Consider the following 25,603-nt stretch of genomic DNA (forward strand, 5'->3'; position numbering starts at 1 on the left):
ACATATTCACAGATTTAATTTTATACTTTAACAGCTGTACGAATGCGTTTAACCCTTGCACGCGCGCGCGGGGGAATGTATCCATATAAGCTCTAAATATTACAACATAGCATAAATCTTCAAAGCTTATAAAGCATCTAATAAACATGATGTAGGAGGATCCTTTAATGATGTATAGACGAATTAACCGAGTTTTGTTCTTCATCCCCAGAAGTCCATTGGATTAAGAATAAATCCCGATGGCAGTTAGCGGCCTACATCTACATTTATAAAAGGTGTATTAAACCTATTAGATTTACCTAAATAGCATAATCTATAACAAAGTTGCGTATTACAAATTAAAATAATGATTAACATTTTTAATGAATTAAGTATAAAAACAACACAATGCGGGCAAGCTTTACCAACTTACCAAAATTAATTGTACTAATAATCACTCATTAACCGTTTCAGTTTGATCTATCCATTCCAGCCTCATTACGCATTCTTGCATGCAGACCACGCATGACAAGAAACCCTCGCAAATAACCACCTAATATTTACGAAACCTTAAGAACGTCAACTTCCTTGCTACACGAGGGTTCTGAGGAAATGTCCAGTTAATACACTCATATTCCGTGCTTCCTGCTCGTCCCCCAAGTTAGTGTGTTAGCACTGAGTCGCTTTCTAATTCAAACTAGTTTTAGTTGTGTTGACTATTGATACAAAACGTATTGACAGATCTCTATTGACAAGTTTTAGGGCCAATGACCAGTACTTTGACGAAATACAATGTTTAATTTGAGAAGAGAGCAGATGCCAGTAAGAAATTACCTATTGTAGGCTAATAAAAACAATAGAACGAGAATAGTAGAAATTCGAACCAAATGAAACATGTATCACTCTTTCTTCATGTTGTTGTTACTCTGTTGATAAATTCCCATAATTACAATGCAATCTTGTGCAATTTACACAAACATTTAGTCACCATTACAACCATATCTGTGTGGGATCATTTAACATTATATCTGGACGCTTGACTAGTTTCTGTTCCCAGGACACTTTTTCTAAGACACGACATCTAGAAATAACAAATGAATGGGCAGAATTACATTGCGAATGTTTCTAAGAAATTCATATGAAGTAAACATCGATAAACAAGGATTGTAAGAACATTGGATGGTTTTCATGACTGTTAACAATCGGCATTGTATACATAAAAATGAACAAGTTCAAGATTTGTAGGTAAATACATATCAAGGAACCGAAATATCAGCCTGTGGCTGTCCGTGTATCTATTTCTTTATAACTTTTAAGAACTATAAGTAGGTATAAAAACATATTCTAACATAAATGGGTGGTTAGTTGTGCTTGGAAATAATCTTGGGACCAATAAAATGTTATTGAAAAGTAATTTGTCGATGTTTATTAAATTATTAATTGAAACTACCCATATTATTGTTTTACTTATTAAAGCCTCACACAAACTGGCACGAACAGATATACAAATCTAATAATTACGTGCATATAATAATAGTATGGATATCAAAGCACTACTAATAGAGAAGATACATACCATTTAATGTACCATTCATATATTATGTGGGATGAACTCGTGATAAGAATTGTGGAATCTCGAAAAACCTGTTCTTAGGACGGCATTATTGTATCACTTTTCCCAGCCTAACCTATTTTCTATGGAACGCCTAGTGGGTGGTAAAAAGTTTATTTATTATTAACTTTATTACACGCAAAAAAGACCTTCGTCAATGAAAAATTTACTTTATATAAATTATTTCATATATCGTGTTATTAAGCCAAGCCATTAGCGAAGATAAAAAGTAGTAGTCTATAACATAGACGTGTTTTTAAGTTTTACTTTGAATAGTAAAATGAATCAATAAAAATTCTTTGCGGGAGATAAATATACTCATCAAAATATCAGCGCAATCGTTTGGTAAGTTTAGACAGTAGGCCACACATATGGGTCCCAATAAGACAAAGTCTAATTTGTAGCGGCTTTTGAGCTTGATTTCATAAAGCAGTGTTAAAACAAACATAATACAAGCTTCATAAGCGTAATTTAATTGTGGGAGTCGAGCATGCTTCGGCACGAATTGGGCCAGCTCGCACCGGGGAAGTACCACACCCCCACAGAAAACCGGCGTGAAATAGTGGCATGCCACTGTGTTTCGTACGGTGAGTGGGGGAGCCGGAGGCCCGTTTCCTTTTCCTCACCCGTCCTAGTCCATTCCTTCTTTCCAGTCGTTAATCTCTTCCTTTTCCCTTACCCCATAAAAGCGGGCAGCGCATTCACAGAGGTACTACCTTTGCGAATGTTTATGGGCGGTGGTGATCGCTTACCATCAGGCGAACCACCAGCTCAGCTGCCCGCTATGACATAAAAAAAAAAAAAAAAAAAAATTTATTCTACTAATACTGTATAGAGGTTTGTAAGAATGTATGTTTGTTACACTTTCACGCAAAAACTGTACGGATTGTAAAGATACTTGGCAGTGACCGTAGCTTATGTACCAGAACAACAAATAACCTAAAGAAATACTGGCTGTTGCGGGTTCGTCCGGTAGAAACCACGTGGCACAGCTATATTTAAAGTAATGGGGATGGGATGAGCAAGTATAGTAGAAAAAGTAAAGACAAAGCAAGACTAAGTTCCGAGCGCCTTCTTTGCTACATTATAATAGTCTACAACTACACATCTTCCCTACCATGAAACAAATTAAGAGAGAAATTTTTAAATTACTTCAATTTCTTATAGTACTAAACAAAGGCATGTCAGCTCGTATAAACAAGACCACAGTGACTGATAACGCGACACCGGATTCTGTTTCGAGAAAGCACTTATAAGGTCTCAACTCCGTGTAACAGAATACGTCCAATCGCATGGAAATAACAAGTACTTGCGCAGTTTCTCACAGTTTGATGGAAACCAGAATTTGCTATCAGGTTTTAGATGTTCATTCAAGAGTTGTAAAGCGGATATTTTGGGTAAAGCTGCGGTTGCTATGGAAACGCAGTTGTTTATAATGTACAGCGATTTTACCTGTCATCTAGTTTATTTTTATTTAGGAACAAGAAAAATATACAATGTAATTATAATATGGTAGATCTCTCTTATACGAAAACTACCTACTGTACTCGAAGTCTTTCTTTAGGTAATCTGTGCGGAACGCTAATAGCCGCGAGACCAACTCGCGCTTGATCGATTTTATTTACCCCAAAAAAAAGGAATTAAACGGTTGTGTAACACAAAATTAAACTTAAAACATTGAACAATTTTTAGAATCAGTTAAATAGAATGTTTTACATGAATTTAATCTACATATTCTTTCTACGTATTATCGTCAGAGATACAATTGACCAAGTCCATAAATAACTTTGACAATAAGAATGTTATATTAGATGAATCTATTGAATTCTTCTCAAGTGTGAGTTGAAAACCGTGAGAGCTTACTATTTTGTCTGGTCACTATTAATCTAGCGAAGGGATTATTTTAAAAAGGAAAGCATAATAGGGTTATTTGAAGCCACTATTCATGAGTCAGGGATCGCAAACGTTTAAATGCTAACTATATTGATTGAAATAATGAAATATATACAACATTGTATTAGGACAACATTTACCAAATAATACTAGCAATATTTCTGATGTAAAAACATAGCATAGCAACATAGCATGTAAAAACGTAGCATTTATTTCATTAAACTGTTACGTTAATTTGTGTAGTAATTAAAAAATCTATTCACCTTGAGTGAAAAATGATGAGCCTACTTAAATTAAAATAACCAGCCATACAGATAATTATCAAACAAAAAACACCTTTTATAATCTTAACCAGCTTGTACCAAATGTTGATAGCAGCTGGCATCTATGATAGCGAACCTAATCTAAGAATAAATAAGGGTAGAACAGGTTCACTAAATTTTGTAAGACAAACGAGTGGGGAACCACGTGGTAGCATAAAGGAGTGCGTCTATTCATTTTCTCACGGACCATGATTTAGCGCTCTGAGATTAGTTTCATTGTGTGCATTGCAGAATGTTTTTTTTTTTTATGAACGCAACGTCAACTTGAATTAATGAAGATAAATATAGAGATATTTGAGGGATTATCACATTTCTATGTGCACAGAGACTTTATTATAAATTTTATTTTGGTGTTGCCTCGTCAACATTTTATACGTTTATAATTAACCAGCTTTCCGCCCGCGGCTTTGCCCGCGTAGCCGCAGGAAAGATAGACCCGGGGTTTTTCTCGCATGTTCCCGTTCTTGTGGAATTTCCGGGATAAAAACATTTTATATCCTATGTAGGGGGAGGGCCCCCGGTTCTAGGCTACCTCTGCACATATTTCAGCCAAATCGGTAAATCCGTTCTTGAGTAATAAATAGTGTAACTTTCTATTTATACAGATTATTAAAAATTTACCACTTAAGTCATTTTGTCCACCTACCTAAATACTTTTTTTAATCTATCCTAAAATTTCCAAAAATTTTTATATATTACAATATTAACACCAAGATAAGTGGTGTATGATTTATATCACGATAGCTAATGAAAGGTTAATAATTAATATATAAGCGCGCGAAACCTTATACGTTCGTCGGCTACGATAAAAACAAAATTATAAAATCTCCGAGCAACTTCCGACGTGTTTATTAAACGTGGGATCCAGGTTTTTGTTGAAAACTTAAAACCAGTCCACCATATGCCGTCGATGACACATTAAATACATTTTGTTTTTGCTTGTTAGCAAAACGGACCACTTAAACCTTCAGTTATCGTGTGTGATAAAACTATTTTTGGATGTGACGATACGTTTATGGTGTTTGAATCAATGATAACGACAGCTGAAAATACTATTGATTACGTGAGGATTAAATACTGCTGCTAACTTTATTCTATAATATGACACCACTATTTGAAAGGGGCAGCGCAGTAGGTTATTTTAGGCAAAATGTTTTCAAAGAAGATAAAAAACGCAAATTTGAAAGAAAAGCCCTTTAAAAACTTGGTCCTTCAATTCTAACCACATCACCTTAGGGCTTAGCAACTATTAGAATAGATAAAACGTTGACATGACTTATACAATCATTCTTTAAGTACGTCGAAGGTAATGTAGGCATTTTTAATATAAAAAGGACATTAGGCTAGCAATAAATGAGGGGTGAGGTATAAAGGGACAGCTGTTGTATGATTACCATCGCATAGACGATGGGTGGTTCTCCCTTACAGTGCCCTAAAACGTAATATCCGACCATTTATAACCTAAAACGTAATATCCAACCATTTATAACTTTAACATTTATTACTTTAACTACCAGAATTTCAAAGTTCATATGCATGGAAGTTTTCAAGGCTAAAAAGTTTTTTTTTTTTTAATGGATCACCTGTTACCTGTGTTAAAATAAAAATTCGAACTAAATTTAAAATTATTACGTCACCGAAATTATCATATACGATATCGTTTTATTAATTATAGTGAAGTGTTATAATATGGATTTGTGTATTTTATTGGCCACTTACTTATTTAGATTAAAAAAAAATACATATATTTAAATATAAGAGTAAACAACTCAGTTTAACTGGAACATATAAATACTTATTAATGATTCGTCTAGAATTCAGATAAGGTAAACTATGACATCATGCACTGCGATCAAAAGGCATATGTTACAATTTATCAAGTGGTCACCCAAACTTGCAGGGTTAATGAAAATGCGCGGGATTCCATAAATTGTATCAATCACAAAGCCAAGACATTGACCGCTTGCAAGCAGCTTTCGTGATAAAAAATTGTATTATTATATAACAAAGGTCTAAGGGTTGTTCACCTGGGCATTACCCCAAGATTAATGTCTCGAACAATGACTCCTGCGCACATGGCCTGACATTTCTGAACCCCGTGTGTTTTTTTCGTTTTTTTCCCTACTTCCTCCCTTTCTTACAATTATTAAGCACGCGCTAAAGGTGTAGAGAAAGCGCTAATGAACCATTTACTGCTTTTGTTGTGACGTTTTAATAAATGAAGGTCCATTCCCTTGTGAATTAGTAATAAAATCTAAAACATGTGTCGCAAATTCCCGAGTTGCGAAAGGTAGGAGTGACATTTGGAATTGACGTAGATAGCTACCATCGTTTTTAATTGTTAATTCAAACCTATTCATATCGTATATTAAAACTATTCATTAAACTCTGCAGATACAGACAAGACCCAAAAATAAATCATATATAACTCAATTTACGAAGTATGTCACACCCAAAGCTCTCATGAGACGGGCCCCAATGAGGTCATCGTTCGACACAAGCGCCACTAAACCAAATTGCTTCAGTTTATCATACTATCGCAATTTTATATGATGTTGAAATAGACGAAATCCGCCCGTTGATTGTGAACTATTTACTTATTGAATAATTACGTGATTTATTACTTGGTAACAACGTTTCGGTTGGAGGTTGTTAATAGACTGATAAATATATAAATTTAAGTATTGAATTGCCATAATTGGACGGTTTACTCTTTTTATGAGCTTTTTTGGGTTATTATTGAATACAAAAGCTCAATGCTAAAGATGACTTAACAAAAATTAACCTTTACTTAGAAAAAATATATATACACATACAGGTAAGTATAACTCCACCCATTGCTAGAATATCCTGTTACAAAATAATAAATCATTACAATTTATTTTTCAACTTCTTCGCAAGCCAGACAGTATCACATTTTGTATGCGAAAATCAACAGCAGTCAACGACCGGTACTGTAGTAATGGGAAGATAAAGAATGCAGTCCCGAAGTCCGGGTTCCGTCATCGGGTAGCTAAGCAGGTGATATGCCATGTGGTATCCACGTGTCAATCGAATTTACGCGATACCGATCGCAAATAATTTTATCGAAGATTACGAATGGTTTTAGAATAGGTGGCTAAAGGTGTGAATGAATAATTGATTAATGCTTTGTTGGAATCAAATTTAATAAAAGGTAGTCGAAACGATAAATTTTAATTGTTTTATCGATATGAAAATCTATCCGTGAGGAATTGTTTTTTATTTTACTTTCATAGCTGTTTAACTAATAAATGAAAAATAATAAAAACGAATCATTTAGAGAATGAAAGAAAATAATTATGGATAACTAGCTGTGCCCCGCGGTTTCACCCGCGTAAGTCCGTATCCCGTAGGAATATCGGAATAAAAAGTTGCCTATATGTTATTCCAGTTATCCAGCTGTCTACGTACCAAATTTCATTGCAATTGGTTCAGTAGTTTTTACGTGAAAGAGTAACAAACATCCATACATCCATACTTACAAACTTTCGCATTTATAATATTAAAATAGGATATAACAAATAATGTACATACTTCCAGTGATTATAATGTTATGACCTAGTACTCGCACAAACATCACATTCACAATGCCTATCGCTCCACTTATTCTGAAGCGGGCTCGATTGCATCGCTTCATCCATTGACACGATAAATAATATCTGATGTACAAATAGAATACAATATACAGTGCAATCGGCGGGAGTGCACGCGCCATCTGCGACCCCCACAATACCACGTTGATTGTACACAGCTGCTACCCGATCGATAAAAATATGGTAGCTTGTTGCTTTCAAGTCGCTGTTTTGGGGACTTATCGATTTTGCAGTATCCGGATACTTTTGGAGAGTTTTGTACGTGTAAAGATTACCCATTAATCGATTTAGAGGCAAACCTATACAGAAATGTGCGTATTTGAGATGGTAATATATGCTTTGTAGTCATAGTTTCGGAATCTAAACATTTTTTGGGCTTTTTTATGTAAATCTGTCCGTTTAAAGGGGGTCCGTTTTATCAGCATAGCTAACCAATACTCACGAGGCAAGATCGTCAAGAAATGACTATAATAGAGCATTAGGGTCCAGAACTACAATAGACAACTAGGTATATGTCAACAATTATAGCTTAATATTGTGTGTATTTCGAGATAAGAATGCCCTTGTGAATGTTTCCTTATATTATGTATTATCAGAATTACTAGTACCCTAGTTTGCTAAACTTAAAAAATGGAAGTTAATTTAAACATTATAAAGTAATGAATATATGTATATTTTCTAGACCAACTACGACATATTCAAAGATCTGTAAATGTAGCTTATGGAATATAATATTTTGTATTGATTCAAAAAAAGCATACCACAAAGAAATCTTACAATAGCACGAAAAAGTCGCTCCTTTTCTGAACACATTTTGCAACTCAACTAATTGTAATACCTACTTGCAAGCATAATTTCGTGTGCAATTTTCGTGTTTATAGAAAATTTTCAAACAGCTGTTTCCAACAATGCATACAGTGCAAAAATAAAAATCGTCAAAACAAACGCAACTGGCCTATTCAAAGGGCGATGCACTTTAAACACATAATAATGCAATTTTAAGCTCTTTTGAAATCTTTCCCCTAAATTATGTTTTTGAACCATAAAGCAGGTTTTGGACAAAAGATATATGCAAATGGTACGATATGTAACTTTGGGTTTCCTTTGCAGATTAATATAAATTTCACGCTCTTACTGCTTTCAGAAATTCATATACAAGGTCATTGTACCACATAGTATGACTATATCGTTTAGATTAATTAATATATTAATAGACGCACAAACTTACTCTTAAAATGTGAATTGTTGTTGTAATTGTATGTAATAGTTAAGAATTTATTAGCATAGATTGCGCATGACTTGCGAACATTTTGAACCAGAAATTAAAAGAACATTTTATAGATGGGCAAATAAATACAAAAAATTGTCAAACTTTATACGTGTATTTCACATATTTATTCGGCCATAAAAATCGATCAATATCAAACTCGAAACAATTATATTCAACAAATCCCCACAGATCTCGGGGTCAACACACCATGGGAACAAGATCATCCCATTTGTTGTAAACAAAATTTGTACAACATGCACCGAGCTTACACCATTGTCCAAGAAATGCAAGCCCCCTCGTGGGAACTCCAACATTAGTTTGTAATTTGAGCCCCACTTTAAATAAATACAGGTGATAACTGCACCCTTTCATGAGAGCTATATATAAATTACAATTAGTATTTTGGTAACATCCACTTACATATCTTTCAAAGTAAAATGTACTTAAATGTAACTTAGAACTTGTAAGTGGATATACGTATGCATAAAAGATGACAAGTTTCAGAAACCAAGTTTATGGTGCATTAACACATTTGTGCGAATAACGAGGCGAATGTATAAACAGATCACTTGTTATTCGAATAGATTCGTCTATACGAATTAGTGGCGCTTTTTGGGACATAAGTCAAAGGCCACGAATAGCTAAGTTATATTATCTGTGATTCTACCTACGAATGTGTAATTACAGTTAAGGAGCTATAACAACCATTTCTAATAATATTTGGAATTTTTTGCTCAGTGATTTTAAGAAGTCTACTGCAAAATACGTCAAAAGTTGTCGTCTCATTTCACATTTAACACTTATTATATAAGAACTAATGAATCTTATTAAAAAAATACAAGGCTTGTAAAAAAGGCAATATAATAATTACATGGTATTCACTTTTTAATTAATCCTATTAGAAATGCGGAACAATTGAATTATGTATACATTAAAATGGGTCAGTATGGACTAGGGAGTCCAGATGACCCATTTCCCATCTCTCCCTTCAACCATAAAATTATGTGCAATATGGTCGACACGCTTGTTGGTACCTAAACGCTTTTAATTAACGATACATTACATTAATTCATACACACATTGGATTTGTAAGAGAAAAATTCTGTAGTTGCTCGTGCATAAGGTATGTAATGTTAGTGGTGTGTGATTTATGAAGAAGAATACATACATCTTTGCTTGTGAAACAGTATGATAATCATAAAAAATCCTATGTAGTTACAAAGATATAAAGGTTAACCATAAGTTTGTTTGTTTTAATTTTGGAATACATACCGATTTTAATAGATAGATGATAGGTGGGTGATAACATGATGACGATTTGAATCCTACATACTGGACTTTTGTGATAAAATAAATTAATGTTTGTATTGTAATTGTATTTGTATCATGTTAATTCAACAGGTGTTTTCTTATATTAATTATCTATCTATGAAATTATTAGTATAGCTTAGCTTAATTGTAGTTAGCTTTGAAAAGGAAATATATATTTTAAGCCCACATGCATGATAGCAAGACACGTATGATATGTAAAACAGTAAAAATTCTATATAGGGGTTCCCTCTTTGCCTTTATATGACATAAACAGCCCGCATCGTCTTAGAAAAGGTGTTTCGCGTTGTAATTTACATTTTACTATCGGTAATGCGGTTTAGCTGTTAGTTATTTTATATTTTAATCACGTAACAATTCGGGTAAATAGTTCAATCTATTTAAATTTTATGATCTTGACACATGGCTGCATTATATATACTAAAACTCATGCATTTGTTATATATACTCTTTTAAATTTTCAAGTTATTATGTTACTGTTAACATTTCACATACTGCATATCACCATTCACAGTATTGAAGGTTGATCGTAGAGAAACCGCACCCCAACACTTCAAAACTATAAGGAAAATAAAATGAGCACGTCCTACCTACAAGATGGCAAAAACATTTCCGACCCTCTGTTACGCTTCAAGGATCAATAATTTCTGAAAAAATATGAACTTTGACACATTGCGAACAGCCCATGTTACGTATTCATCGCATCGCATACTATGCCAATGACAAAAAGGCTAGACGAGAAAAAATGCCTTCCCCAATTTCTTAGCGGTGTATTGTAAGCATTTATCCGACAGCTGGCCTTGAAAACATTTGATACGAAATGTCTTTACCCACGTGGCAAGACAGGGACATTTTTTATGCCTTTTGTGAATAATGTAATAAGTAACAGCAGACATGTTTCATATATGTCCTCTATTGATAAGTTGTAAATCTTTGCTTTAAGGTTTCAACCTGATGAATAAATCCCCAGTCTTTCGGGTTTTGTGCGCTTAAACACTCATTCAAGTATTATATTATATAAACAAAACCCCGGCTGCGTTAAAAATTGTAAATTTAATTTTGTAAACCCAAAATTTTTGATACGTTCAGTTTCAAAGAATTACAATCGACTACGTTATTTTATACCCAGTGTCACATGAAACTTAGCGAGACTTAGCGACATCATATGAAATTCGAGTATATATTTCAGGCTACAACGTACAAAATAAATAAAGGGACATCCGACATTATATACTATATAAGGAGTATTCCTTATAAAGCAATCGAGTAAAAATACATTTTGAGGTTAGGACAACATTATTTTTTATTCAGAGCGACAATTTTATTTGTGATGTAAAGACAATAAAAGTATGAGTAAACACTATGTTATTATTGACTACATATTTTTATGCAGTTGCATCGTGTGAAAGTCACGTCCTACAGTCACCCCAATTATATCAGCATTCATAGAATTGTCGTATTAGACACAACTAGTGTTGTGAATATATCGATGCTATGAATTAAATGAATACCTAGAATTTTTCTAATTCATTTCTTAAATTTTACCATTTATACTAGCCAAATAATTTCGGATTTAAAAAAAAAATTAAATGTAACGTTAATATTCGAATTGTACCAAACTATCTTAAGAGCGCTTATTATTAACATTAATCATAAAGTTTATGATAAGTTCGAATTTATAACATTATTACTCAACTAACACACAATGAGAGGTATCCCCTATCATTTGTTATCAAATAGGTCTCGACATATGGCCCCTTTAATTAAAAAGTAAGCCCATAACATTTCTGTCCATTCACAAGTGGTAACAAATTTATCGATAAAAATTCTAACAGTGCCACGTTCTATCGACATAATTCCATCGATAAAAGGTCAACACTGGCTCACACCTTGTGTGCCATCTGCAGACGCACGTGAAGTAATTATTGTACCTTTGGGGGTGCCACCCTCGGTCATCGTTCTTACCCCTAGGGAAGGGCTCGGTCATTGCCTGCGTGTTCTCACATGAAAAACATATTTTATGGGAATGAGTACACGCGATTTTAGCAGGTAATGAAGCGTTAATTAAAATATTATGCTAATTGAAAATTCCGAAATATTTTTCGGGACATTTTAATTGGAATATATTAAATATCGCTTTATACGATTATTTTGAAACTTAGAATATCTCACCTACTTATAATTACTTACTTAGAACGCATTGCTTACAATTACTGAGAGCATTATTTAAGGTATGAGGTTTATTTCAGGAGGAATTTCTTGCAAAAATGGAAAAACATACGTATTTTCTTTCTCTAAAATATGATAATGATATTTCTATGCCATTCTAAGTTACAAGACGAATAATCCTCTTGTGTGATTTATAGCGGCTCGCAGGAAATCGTCTAGTTTTTTTAATTATACATTTATCACGCAAAGGCAATATAATCCCAAATCTAGAAACTGAAATGCGCAGACTTTGTTGGCGTTTCTTTAAGGTTCTGTATTTGACCTATTCTAAATTTATAAAACTACATACTAGCATCTTATAAAGAAAAAAAAACTTATTAATACATTGAATATTAAGTACACACTACAGATTTTTTATTCAAATTAAACTATTTAAACTCTCAAACATATTAATTAATGAAAATTTAATTACCCATTTATTATATGATATGATCATATCGCTTTATCATTATAAAACTATAGAATTCAATCGTAAAAAATATGAACGTAATAAACATTTTTTTCTGGGGTTTTCCACAACTCCATTAATCTGTGGCATTATATAAAAAAAAGCTATCGTTTTGGCAAGCCAAAGAATCTTCGCGATTTATTGTATTTAGAAACGTGAGACAAATTTAAAACTTGTTTTATGACCGGAAATGTTGAAATAACCATACAAGGTTCCTTATCTAAAATGTAATACGGATCTCTAGTATGACTTCATACACGTCAAACATTATAAATTATAATATTTTGTTCGTGACATTTTTAATGAAATAATTTATTTCGACTGTTGTACTTGGCTGTACCGATATATCAATTCATCGTAGACAGGACATAAAAATTTCGTTAGTACATATTTTTAAACATCCGTAGATTTTAATATGATAACTAAAGCATTTAACCAATTAACTAGTCCTCTGTACCTTCAAGAATAGATGGTTCATAAACCTCGCTAGTTTTAAAGTATTTTTTGTGCCCCACAATCTGGAAAGGTTATATCTGTTACCAGGTAAGTACGTACGTGAGACCTTGGTGTTTCAAGGTTTCGGCAAGCACGGAGGATAATCCAGAGTTGAAGGTCAAATTTTTCTTAAATATATTGAATGAGATACGAAAATTGCGTCTTTCGTTTGCTAGAACGTGGCGCTTTGCAACACATTAGCGGCGTATCATTGATGTTAATAAAACGATTGCATGAATTAACAAACTACGAAGGGGAGAACGGAATTGGTCGTGCCTACAATCGCCGCTTAATAATATAAATGAAAATTTTAAAATAATAAGCAAGTAAATTGATTGTGAATGTCAATATTGTTCAGAGAATAATGCATTAACACTACGTATTGTCAATACCGCTACAAAAAATTAGGAACATTTTAGAGCACGTGTTTAAGTTTGGACAGTGTTATCGTCAAAAATTGTAACGTTTTCAAGGACTACGGGGAAAAAAGAAGACACGCGCAAATTACAAAGATTTTACCTAAAGCTTGCTGTGCAATGTGCAATTTTTAAATAAAACCTCCAAATTTATTCCAAGCTTCTTTAACAAGTACTCAGAATACATGTATCTAGAAATTCATCCATCGCAAAAAGGGGGTTATTGTAGTGCAGCAATGAAACTGAAAATTCAACATGCCTAATTTAGCTCTTTCTCAGGGCTGTCTTTTATCCGGTTTTCTGAACCGGTTAGTTTAATTCCGCCTCAGGTTTGTAAGTTTTCGATGTACAAACCATCATTTATTAATATAGGGATACGTTATTACGTCAATTGTGCTCTTATATAATACTAGTTTAGTATTAGTAATAGTTATATTAAAATTTACGATGATACGCGTAACGTTTAGTTTGCCTGCCTTGCGGTAAGTAGTTGGCATTTCAATCTAACCTAGAATCATACATTTTTCGGGCATTATATCAAAAAGAATTATTTTCCACAACGATCTGATTTATTATGAATCGACTGTTTAGACATAATTAAAAGTTAGTTTGTTTAAAGTTAAATAATGTCTGAGGATATCCCCATGACATAGATATGTATAGATTGACCGTGAATTTAGAAAATCTTACAAGGCTTGTTTTAAAATTCGGTAATAAGTGTAAAAGGTGAAACTCCCAAACCTACACTCGATAATTACGTGTATTTTATAACATAGTTATTAATAAATACAGCCTGAATCGTGTCTTTTAATTATGTGTACATTGCGCTGTTTAGATAAACTTTATATTATAACATTATTATTGCCATAGAAGTGTTATTGTTTGATATTGTTCATGTTCTCTGAAAGAGTAAAACACTCCGGAAGTTTATGCGATTAGGCCATAGTACAATGAAGTAGTTATGGCATTAAATATTAAAATACATACGACTATAAAACTAACAAGATTTATGTTGTAGTTATTGCGACTTTGTTCGCGTAATAAAATCGTATTACATTTAATTTTAAAAATAGTATTTTGAAAACAAAAGTTTGTTTTGTGTTGAAATATAACAAAAAACTACGTCAATCTCGTCAAAATCAATTAGACAATCGGCGTGCGCTTTGTACCATTGCTTTCGTCGTAAGAAAAAAAAACAATACATATTTAGATTGTCACCCTGATTTACACATCAAGGATTAATTTCAGAACCTAAAGGCGATACTAACGAGATAAAAAGGACGGGTTTTTATAAAATACAGTAATTTTCTTTTCTTCGTAAAATAAATCTCTTGTGTAGGAGGATAGTTTTTAATATCATTAAATACATTTAAAAGAAATATATGATTAATAGAAAAAAAGCAATCATGAGGCGTTGTTTTTTATATTATTGATTTATTTTAATGAAATAAATTAAAGAAAGACCTATCGAAGTACGCAACTTGGGTTAAAAATTTTGTTGTGCTTATAAAATCAAAGGTACCTATCTAAGTATTTAATAATAATTAAGGCCTATCAAAAATAAAATAAGTGTACCTTATAATATCTAATGATTTAAATAAAAAAAATACCTACATTCTTAAATATAATCGCTTTATAAAATTATTATAGCTTATTCTCTTTAACAAAATATCTACGAAAGCTTTTAAAAACTCTCTTTTGCTTATATATTTATAAGTTTTGTACCTAACTTATATTATCCTGTTTTAAAAACAACACGGCAAACCAGCTGTTAAAATAACATTAAATTCAAGTAACTTTTGTGATTTGACCATTTTTCAAAAAGCTTTCGTAAAATAGACGAATAAAAAACTCGTGTTAAACAATTCGATACAATCCACAATGTCAAATGAAATGGAAATCAGACTTACTTTCTACGCCGGCCGGCTGAATTGCTATTCTCTGATAGTATGTTATAGGATTCACCAAAAATCCGATATTGCAAATCATCTTCCTCGATACTTTGATATTGCATCGCTTAAACACTAATTAAGATGCGTGTGAAGAAATAAACCACCCTTATCATTACTTAAGCTCCGTACCATCGTTACAAAACACAATTTTTTAATTTACACGCGGAGTTATGCATAATTGTTTAATCTAACCTAGTTATTTTCCCGCCAAATAGGGAAATAGACAATTTTTTTTTTAACGCGACGAATCACGGCCGCAGCGCGCGCGAAGCCAGACTGACTGATGAACGTAAAGCGACTGGAAGTGAAAACCGGCAATCGGCATGTTGGTTGTACCCTCGCCCCGTCCCGTTCTTCCCTTGTCGCATTATACAATGGGTACGAAATTCCTGTGTTATTTTTCATTCATTTTAATATTTACGACAGTTCAATGGTTTTAAGTAATGACCTACTGTCGTTCCATTCCACAAGTACGAGCATGAATTACTTAAGATATGTATGTAACCACACCTTTAAAATTAAAATGTATAAATAATATAGATATATAAGTAGGTATCTTATAGGTATATTGTTAACAATATACCTGTATATCGAAACTAAACATTTGTAATTTATGAAAAATTGCAAATGACAATTCGCATCTAATAACACTTTTTTTTTAATATAGCTTCAAAAATAAACAACATAAAAGTTTGCAGCCCTGAAAAAGTCAGTAGTTCTCAACAATAAAATTGCATTTAAAATATACTTACGGTTCTGTCTTAACAACACATTGTTCCTCTATCTCTGTGTTAAGTTTCGCCTTCAAAACTTGCAGCCGCTCTATTTGAAACTGTAGATATGATTTTGTACCTTTTTCTTCCATACTGAAATAAAACATAATTTTAAAAATTTCAGTTCGTTGCATTTCTAAATAATTTTAATGATTTCAAAAAAACCTTACAATCGTCACAAGAATAAAATTATGATATAATCTTTTTATTAATAATTCTTAACGATAAACTTTTTGCAAAAAATACAAAAACCCAATAAATCGAAAATGGGGTAATGAATAGTAAATGATTTTATTATTTGCTAATAATTCCGGGTGATACAGACTACAGGGACTTTTTGCGAACGCTTGTAAAAAATATTTTTAACTGGAAAAGGCTAGATTAAGGAAGGCATTCATTTATTAGATATGAAACGGTCTTTCGAACTATTAATTCATGAAACGCTTCAAAAGAGGTAATAAATTAAGGACAATTTTATGTATTTAAGTAATCTTTCCTTTTTACCAACCTTCAGTTATTCTATGCATTCACATCCGCATATTAAATTATTTAAACATACAAAATTTTCAAATTCAAATTTAGTAAGAAGCTACGTTTGCTTCGTCAATCATAGATTTCTAAAAAAATGACACTTCAATAAGAAAAAGCTCATAATATGCAAAATATGTCATACTAGTAATTTGCATTATTTGCTCAAGTTTCATAGCTTAATTCTAACAAGATAGGATAGGATGCACATAAGTTACGTAACGTGTTACTTGTATTTATTATTCTGTGTTATACACACGCACTGGCCATGGTTAACTATGTGCATATAAAAAAAGAACAGTAGCAGTCGTGGGACTGCCGATAGAAGTGAAAACGGAACTATTAAGTTGAGAGTAATTAAAACTATATGCAAATATTATATGAAATTTTTTATAGCTATAGATATACTATTATCATTAGCATGTCGGTGACGCAAACCGAGGATTTTACCCTCTACCAAGACGCTCAACGCGCCTAAAGAAGTTTTCACTTCAAAAAAAATCAGATCCGATATTCTTTGTTTTTACTCTAATTCGTCCTTATTCCTCATTTTTTTATAAATTTTAGTTATCAATATTTCTATACGTAATAGAGCTCTACTATATACAACTTTGAATGACGTACTAAATCATTATTGATAGTAGTTACTTGTTACTATTTATAATACATTATTCTTGTTACTATTAACTAATATAATATGATTTTCTTCTTTTTTATCTTCTCTGCTTTTTGACGAAAAATATAACCTAACATTTTGAACTATATTTATCAAGGTAATTTGTTGATCTACATAACAACTATACAAACACCTAATACAGTATCGAATTTAAATAGACAATATTTTCAAAGTAAACTACGTAACTAATTATAATGTTTAACTATGAGGCGCAATATAAGTAAATTGCATAATCGTAAATGGCATTGAACGTATTTAATGATCTCTATCATAATGGTTAAGACAAGTTCCGTACAATGTTGACGGAAAAGGATATTGCAATTTGATCTCTTTCTTTAACCATACACATAGATGTCAATGTTAAAACATTTCAAAATAATAGGCCGTTAAAATATTAAATTTGAAGATGGAACAAGACGTTACGCGAAATACTTTGAGAAACACAGTCAAGACCTGTGTTTAATGAAATATTAGTGGTGTTATATTGAAATTATTCCAATTGAAGACATCTATATTTGATTGTGCAAGTAAAAATCAACCGTGGATATGTTATTGAAAGTCGTTTTTGTGGTTATATGATGACGACACTATCGATCGCACAATTCATTCACATACCTTGATTTAGCATTTTTCTCCATATAATCAGCTTATTTTTAGAAATATAAGCAAATAACCGTGTACAATAAAATCTAAACCGATATATATGTGTTATTAAATAAGAATATATTAGAATTTACACAGGAAATTTGTAAAATAAATAAAATAGTGAGAAAATAACCACTGTACGTTAATATTCGTTACAATCAAACCAGGACATTGTCTATCTCTATCTATTCGTATATGCAGTTCACGAAAGAAAGGGATAGAGATATATTACCGTAAATAAACTTATCAGTATTCTTGTTTCATCAACCGCCATCTTTGAAGGAAGTCTGTTGAGTTGTCTATGGACACGTGATTGTCATATACAAAAATGATTTGAATTGCAACTAAAGCATGCCCATGTTACACAATCAAAGTATTCACTTTTAACAGTCTGATTGTGAATTTTATTACCGTATAGAAACAACCAATAGAAACAATAATTCAAAGCTACTTAAGTTAGTAGTTGAACGAATAAGAATAATAAATGTACATTATATACTTGGCGATGTAATAGACAGGAGCTAAATCTACTATAATGTATTTTCATATGTTTTAATCGTAAATAAAAGTTTCGTTACATTAACGTTTACCAAAAACTCGTCATCAATCATTGATTAAATAAATCAAAAATTTATGGAATTATTTCTTATATCTGAGATAGATTTGATGAGAAACATTAAATATTATAGATGAGAAATATTATAGTTATGTATTAAGATTTTCACAACATCCCGATCGAAATTTTTTTTAAGATAATTCACTAAACGAACAATTAATTAAATACTATATACTTAACCTTGAGAGTAATATTTCCAATTAGGGTTCCGATATAATACCTAAAATAATGATATGGCATTATGAAGTAATTATATAAACATTGTATTTATTTGTTAGGTACTCTGTTAGTTCACAAGTCGAATAATAGGTTCATCATCATCAACCCATATATGTTCCCATTGCTTGGACACAGGCCTCCTATGAGGGTTCAGGCCATGATCCACCACGCTCGCCAAGTGTGGGTTGGCAGATGTAAACGTTTTTATTCTTGGACATACCGGATTCCTCACGATGTTTTTCTTCACCGTTTTGAGCAGTGGTGTTGTTATTCACATGTACAGATGAATTGAAAAATCAATTTATTTCCTGCACGCTCGCCCAGTTTCGAACCCCGAATTATCGATTTTCAAGTCCGAGGTTCTCACGACTAAACCACCACTATATAATAATAGGTTATTAATCTATACTATCTATACTAATATTATAAATGTACTCGGGCGAAGCCGGGGTGGACCGCTAGTGTAATATATTCACGAACAGCATACTAGGTAGGTTATTGTGGGAATTTCATCGTGTAGCACGTTCTTTAAAGTCATAGACCTAAATCTCTTCTGTCAAATGATGTCAACTGTTAAATGTCAATTTTGCTTTCGAATGTTTTGAATTATAATAACCGCGAACTGTGAATTTGTGAAATTCAAAGAAAATATCTCAGCTTTTGTACACTTAACATTCTTTATGTATTAAAATGAAGTTCAGGGCTATCATGATCGATACTGGACCTATGAGAGAATTCACAAGTACTAAGTTATTATTAGAAATGCGATATCTTATTTTATAACAGAATAAAACATTAACATCTTTAATACAGCGCATTGTGTTATCATATAATTGTAGTCATTATAAACTATACTTTCAGATATTGTGTCTACCATTTCAAAACTATCGAAAGAATGTATACTAAGGCTGTCTCTAGATAAGATGTATTTCATAGTGAGCGAGGATAACAGTGGCCCTGCTCCTCCAATGTTATGGTGTGAGATTCCTCAGGCCATGTTCTTTTCGGAATATCAAATAGTTGGTGTAGATGAAGAATACAAGGATATTTACTTAGGAATTGTTTCAGGTATGCAGTGGAGTAATGTTGATAGGTGCCTATTATTTAAAAAAATATATATATTTTGTGTAGTTGTAGCACTGTAAGCTTGAAAGTTCAGTATTATTTCTATTTTAATGCAAATAGAATCTTATGTAGTATCTAGATATAGAGGGTATGCCCTCCCACCACCCATGAACATTTGGACATGTGTAAGGTCAATTATAAATTTAATGCCTCTTTACAAATGAATTGCCAACTTAAAATTGAAAAGGGTTTAAGAAAGGATTGACAAGAGGAACAAAGAAAAGGACTGGGAAGGGCAAGGAAAAAGATATGGGCCTCCGGCTCCCCCACTCACCAAATGAAACACAGCAGAATACTATTTCATGCTGCTCTTCTGTGGAGATGTGGTACTTAAAATTGATTGATTTTTTATTTTACAATAACACAGGTGTTTCCTATAAGAAGCATTTTCATTATTTTAAAGTTATTTTGGTACCTCAAATGATTTGTGTCCTATTTGATTCAAATATTACATTCTTATGTAAAATTATTTTATATTTTATTCTTATTCTACAATATAGCTTCACATGCATTCTAATAAATAAAGGGTGCATTCAAACAAGTTAATTAAATTTATTAAAGTAAATTAATAAGTAACTTATTGGGTTACTTATTTTAAGGGTTAATTTGTGATAAATGTATGTTGTATTTGTTACAGCTAATTTATCAAGATCATTAGTAACACTTAAGTCGGCAAAGTGCTTGAAAATGAAACTTACCAAAAAACAAATTCCATGTCTGACATTAGAAATTGAAATGGTAAGTACTAGTCTCTAGATAAATGGTAAAAAATGATATTCATACATTGACATGAGACATCTGCCAACCCGCACTTGGCCAGCGTGGTGGATTATGGCCTGAACCCTCATAGGAGGCCTGTGCCCCAGCAGTGGGAACATATATGGGCTGATGATGATGACTATACTTCTTAATATAAAAGCACTTTTATATTGGCATACATAAGGGTTACATTACGTTGGATTATGCAATATGTTTTATGAAATACTAGCTAATCCTATCCTTCCTACTAATATTATAAATGCGAAAGTTTGTAGGGATATGAGTGTGTTTGTTGCTCTTTCATGCTAAGACTACTGACCTGATTGCAATGAAATTTGGTATGTAGACTGCTGGACAACTGGAATAACATATAGGCAACTTTTATTCCGATATTCCTACGGGATACGGACTTACGCGGTTGAAACCGCTGGGCGCAGCTCGTAGTTTTTTAAAATTTAATAACAACATGACAAGCTGAAAAGCAGTTATTCTTGTGCTATTTAATTCTTGCATATGTTTAATGTCACCTACTTTGAGTAGACACAATATTTTAAACAGAATACCTTCCTATCAATTATTTAATTTATATATTTTGAAACTTGTATTCCGACAAAGAAGATAATATAACAATTTACAGCTGTCATCAACATCGCAGGAAACAAGGCAAGTCACCCATGATATCCCAGTTATAGTTATTCCAAGAAAGTTATGGAGCGAATTCCAAGAGCCTAGAATACCACAACCAGATGTGAGTTGTACTTTACAATACTAGCAGCTGCATGCGGCTTCGCCCAGCTTAACAGAAATATAATTGAAATTACATTCAATGCTATTACGCAACAAATTTAAATCATGTTATTTTTCAGATATCAATAGAACTGCCAGCATTAAAACAACTCCGCACCACAATAGATCGCATGAAAGCGATGTCGCCAGAGGTTATTCTACGAGCCTCAGCAGAAGGCAGACTGACCTTACAAATAAAGACTGGCGTGGCTAAAGTGTCAACTCGCTTCAAGGATTTGAGGGTGGATGCATTTGAAGGTATGTCTATTTATTTATTCTGGTCTATGTTTATATTACTATGCCATTTGCAAAGCATTATTATTGATTTGTGGTTAGATTATTCAGTCTTTACTGTAGGCGCACAAATGAAAAATTTACACAAAATCTAAATTTTTACATTTTTAGATGTTTAACAGCTTCTTCATATTATATTCTGTAAAGCTTTACTGGAAGCTTCACTTTATAAAAACTTATATCAAAAAGTAGTAAAAATAGGCTATCAGGGAGACTTTCAGCAAGTTGCCAGACTTTTTTGGTAGATTGTTAATAAATTATGTTAATGTGAAAATCCCCCTACAAGGAATCATTTCAGAAGTTCATGTTATAAAAAAGAAACGAAAAAAACAATTTATTTTCTCAGGTCCCATAGATCACTCAGATTCGGAAACGGAAACTCAAACAAACGAAGACATGTCGCGCGTGTGCTTCTGTCGGGTGGACGCTAAAAAGTTCTCAATGTTCCTAAGTGCGGATCAAATATCACACAATAGAACGATTTGTAGCATTGTGCATAAGAAATTGGTGATTTTGTGCTTGCAGACAGAAGAAAATGTGAAGTTCCAGTGTTTCATTAGTGGAATTGTGTATTAGGTTACGAATCTTTGAAAGAAATAAGTCACCGTGTCTTTAGTATCGGGAGATTAAGAAAATATTATTTAATGGCCGGCTCCGCACGGATATCAAAATTCCTGTTATATCCCAAGGGAGCATTTAATCAGAATGAAAAGTAACATCCAAGCCAGTTCATATTCTGTCTGTATACAAAATTTCATCAAAATCCGTTAAGCAGTTTCAGGGTGATTGATGGACAAACATCCAAACAAACAAACTTTCACATTTATTAGGTATTAGTGTGATTCAGTGCCTTATGTCAACACATGTAGACTCCATTAAAACTCGCTTTAAACAGACTTGTATAAAGATTTTACACTTCAATTAGTGACAATTCAATAATTTCATGAGTTTATTTTATTATTCTGATTGGGATCGTCGGAATGGAATAATTTACTTACTTATACTTTGCACAAGCAAATAAAACAATATAGTTGATTAAAGCGTGTGTTTAGTTTTAAAATCTACATATATTTATTTTTGTTACTTTGTCTAATTGCAGTATAATCAGACCAAAGTATTGTTTTTATATAATTTTTTAGTATTGTTAAATGATTATAAACCATAACACAAATACGTTTAGGTATGGATTTAAAATACTAAACTAAAAAAAGATTCAGAGTACACTTTATCACAAATCTATAAATACATCACAATTTCATGAATTCGGAACTCTCGAATTATGTTATGTATTTTGGCTGTGTACATTAGATGCTTTATAATGTGTTAAATTATATAAAAAATACAATAGTAATGTTATCTTATTTATCTCCATAATTCTCCGCTATTAATAATTATCTTTACTTAACTTTTTACGGAAGAGAATGGGCTGCGAGACTTGGGTTTTCTTACGGGATGTTTTTGATAGCATCATATATACAAAAAATCGCGGCATTGTCACCGTGAACACGGTCATAAATTGGATGGGAGACCAATTTTTTTTGCAATAACTGTTATAGTACTTGTGAAGAATTATGGTACTTGAATCTCATACAGTTTAGTTGGCATTGCTAAGTTTAGACAATACTACTTATACCTATATTATATGAACCAAAATAAAACAGTGTTTCAGAACATCACATTTATTTATGAATCAACATGAACATTAATAAATTTCACTTTTATTTCCACACATACTGGACAAATTTTTGCAAACCTGTTTAATTTTTTATCTTCAAAACTAATATTTAGCTATAAGTCAATTGGAAGGATCTCTCGTTATCTCTCCTTAAGGTATCGTGAGTTGCTTTGAGGTGGTCGAGTTTAGTCGAAATCTGCGCTATTGAGTTATCTATCCATTGCATTGAAGACATGTGTGCGTTTAGGATTCGCCCGATTTGTACGATCTAAAAATTATTATATGTAGTGGTTATATTAAAATATCATTAACAAAAAATAAATAAACAAAGGATAAATATAGATATCTTAAATATTTTATTACATTCTTTTCTTAATATTAGGTCTGATATCAGCCAAAAAAACCATGTATGTAAATATTGTAAATAATATATTGTTTTATTTCTTCTTGCAACTTCTCTTGCTTCTTAAGCGGATATAAGACATGATACTAGGAGAGAAGTAGGGCAGGTGTATTTTTTGAAAAAATACATCGAATTATACTTAATATATATAAAAATCCAGTGTCATGATGTATGTTCTCTGTTCACCAACTCGACCGATTTTGATGAAATTTGGCATTTTATGTGAAATTTGGGCCAATTTTAGATACAGCATAGTTTTCATTTAGATTAATTATCCCAATAATTTATAATCTGAACATTTTTAATTATTACTCAGCCACAGCAACGCGTGGTCGGGTATGCTAGTACTTAATAAATGGTATAGCAAACCGCTTAATATTGTATGCAATTATCATAATTACAATGTTGCATTTTAAGTATCTCATGATATGAGTCAGCTGAGACCTTGATTCAATGATTGTTTAAATATCGTGTATCATCCTCGCTCTTGTAGTCCTCCAAAGCACTAACCGAACATTTTTAAAATGCCTTATCAAACTTTAATAAATGGTAAAATATAAAACTTACAGGATCGTTACTGTCTTGGCTGCGATTCGTCTCATTCAAATGTTCTATAACTTCCTTAAGATCCTCCGACATCTGTCTCAGTTGACTGTCCAAATTTTCAGCCAGAGAATACCTGGAAAGACAAATTAAGCGAATTTATATATTGCATATTTTTAACTGAAATGATACAGCACCAATAGGCATATTAACTTAAAATAACCATTTCTGTTATAATTTTTTAGCCGTCTCGCGCGGTTATACCCGTGGAGAAACCCACCAAAAGAAATGATACCTCTAGCTAATTTGTTATTTTGATACATAAGCTACATCAATGTCCGTTCAGAAATTTCCGCCGGTATGCCACAAATACATACTTACAAAACTTTCGCCTTGCTAATATTTGCGGGACTATCTTGACAATACAACACATTATATATACAACTAGCTTTTGCCCACAGTTTCGCACATCTTAAATTCGGAGTAGTTCAATAGATGTTATTATACATATATAATATTAACCTTCCTCTTGAATCATTCAGTCTATAAAAAAAAGCCCCATCAAAATCCGTTGTGCAGTTTTAAAGGTCTAAGCATACATACATAGGGCCAAAGGTGGTAAGCGACTGCTTCATACTATAAAGTGACTTACATGTGCTCTCTCTCCGGGTCTCTAACTCTCTCTCCGTCTCCGAGCTGCTTCTCAAGCGGAGCCAGCAACTCCTCCAGCTCGTTCTGCTGACCGAGCACAAAGTCCAACTCGTGCTCGAGACTCTGCTGCTCGCTTTTTACCGTTTCCACCGCCTCGTTTAGTTCCACTATCTGAAAATGGAATTATGTCAAGTGTATAAAATGGAATAATATGTTGGATGTCAGTGTTATATATGTGATGGATAAAAGTTTAATATAGATTGGATTGGTAGATTCATACCTAGTCTTGCCATAAATATTGTAATAAAGAAAAAAGAAAATTGTTAACTGCAAATAACATTTATTACTTT

The 25,603-nt window shown here is 32.5% G+C and overlaps 3 protein-coding genes across 11 annotated transcripts in view; 1 reads left to right on the forward strand and 2 right to left on the reverse strand.

Moving 5' to 3' along the window:
* LOC119836712 (myb protein) overlaps positions 1 to 18,339 on the reverse strand; it is a 44,354-nt gene extending 26,015 nt beyond the window's left edge. For 4 of the 5 annotated variants that reach the window (XM_038362145.1, XM_038362142.1, XM_038362140.1 and 1 more), the window contains exons 1-2: positions 18,153 to 18,339; positions 16,313 to 16,426 (exon numbers count right to left, since the gene is read on the reverse strand). In XM_038362145.1, the coding sequence (XP_038218073.1) occupies positions 16,313 to 16,426; positions 18,153 to 18,175 (137 nt within the window). In that variant the 5' untranslated portion in view covers positions 18,176 to 18,339. Of the gene's footprint in view, positions 1 to 15,518; positions 15,855 to 16,312; positions 16,427 to 18,152 lie in introns of those variants that run through there. The other variant, XM_038362141.1, reaches the window with a different exon arrangement.
* Positions 18,340 to 19,617: 1,278 nt separating this feature from the next.
* Positions 19,618 to 23,326, forward strand: LOC119836695 (checkpoint protein HUS1). Of its 3 annotated transcripts, none has more exons than XM_038362115.1 (6): positions 19,618 to 19,766; positions 19,879 to 20,085; positions 20,780 to 20,880; positions 21,539 to 21,649; positions 21,768 to 21,945; positions 22,328 to 23,326. In XM_038362115.1, exons 2-6 carry the CDS (start codon positions 19,941 to 19,943, stop codon positions 22,555 to 22,557), a joined length of 765 nt encoding a protein of 254 aa, XP_038218043.1. In that variant the 5' UTR covers positions 19,618 to 19,766; positions 19,879 to 19,940; the 3' UTR covers positions 22,558 to 23,326. The 3 variants fall into 3 exon arrangements, with proteins under 3 accessions (XP_038218043.1, XP_038218042.1, XP_038218041.1); XM_038362114.1 differs by having other exon boundaries at positions 19,618 to 19,759; positions 21,557 to 21,649; XM_038362113.1 differs by having other exon boundaries at positions 19,708 to 19,759.
* A 371-nt stretch (positions 23,327 to 23,697) lies between these two features.
* Positions 23,698 to 25,603, reverse strand: part of LOC119836738 (nuclear pore glycoprotein p62-like) — a 9,798-nt gene continuing 7,892 nt past the window's right edge. For all 3 annotated transcript variants that reach the window (XM_038362184.1, XM_038362183.1, XM_038362182.1), the window contains 3 exons: positions 25,255 to 25,424; positions 24,627 to 24,738; positions 23,698 to 23,924 (listed from right to left, as the gene is read on the reverse strand). In XM_038362184.1, the coding sequence (XP_038218112.1) occupies positions 23,766 to 23,924; positions 24,627 to 24,738; positions 25,255 to 25,424 (441 nt within the window). In that variant the 3' untranslated portion in view covers positions 23,698 to 23,765. The remainder of the gene's footprint in view (positions 23,925 to 24,626; positions 24,739 to 25,254; positions 25,425 to 25,603) is intronic.

The sequence above is a fragment of the Zerene cesonia genome, chromosome 25, assembly GCF_012273895.1.
Source record: "Zerene cesonia ecotype Mississippi chromosome 25, Zerene_cesonia_1.1, whole genome shotgun sequence".
Classification (NCBI taxonomy): domain Eukaryota; kingdom Metazoa; phylum Arthropoda; class Insecta; order Lepidoptera; family Pieridae; genus Zerene; species Zerene cesonia.

Coding starts and splice junctions, on each gene's coding strand:
- LOC119836695 (XM_038362113.1), top strand. CDS start 19,708: ATGAAGTTCAGGGCTATCATGATCGATACTGGACCTATGAGAGAATTC. Junction 20,881..21,538: donor TGACATTAGAAATTGAAATG/GTAAGTACTAGT, acceptor AACAATTTACAG/CTGTCATCAACATCGCAGGA. Junction 21,946..22,327: donor GAGGGTGGATGCATTTGAAG/GTATGTCTATTT, acceptor TTATTTTCTCAG/GTCCCATAGATCACTCAGAT.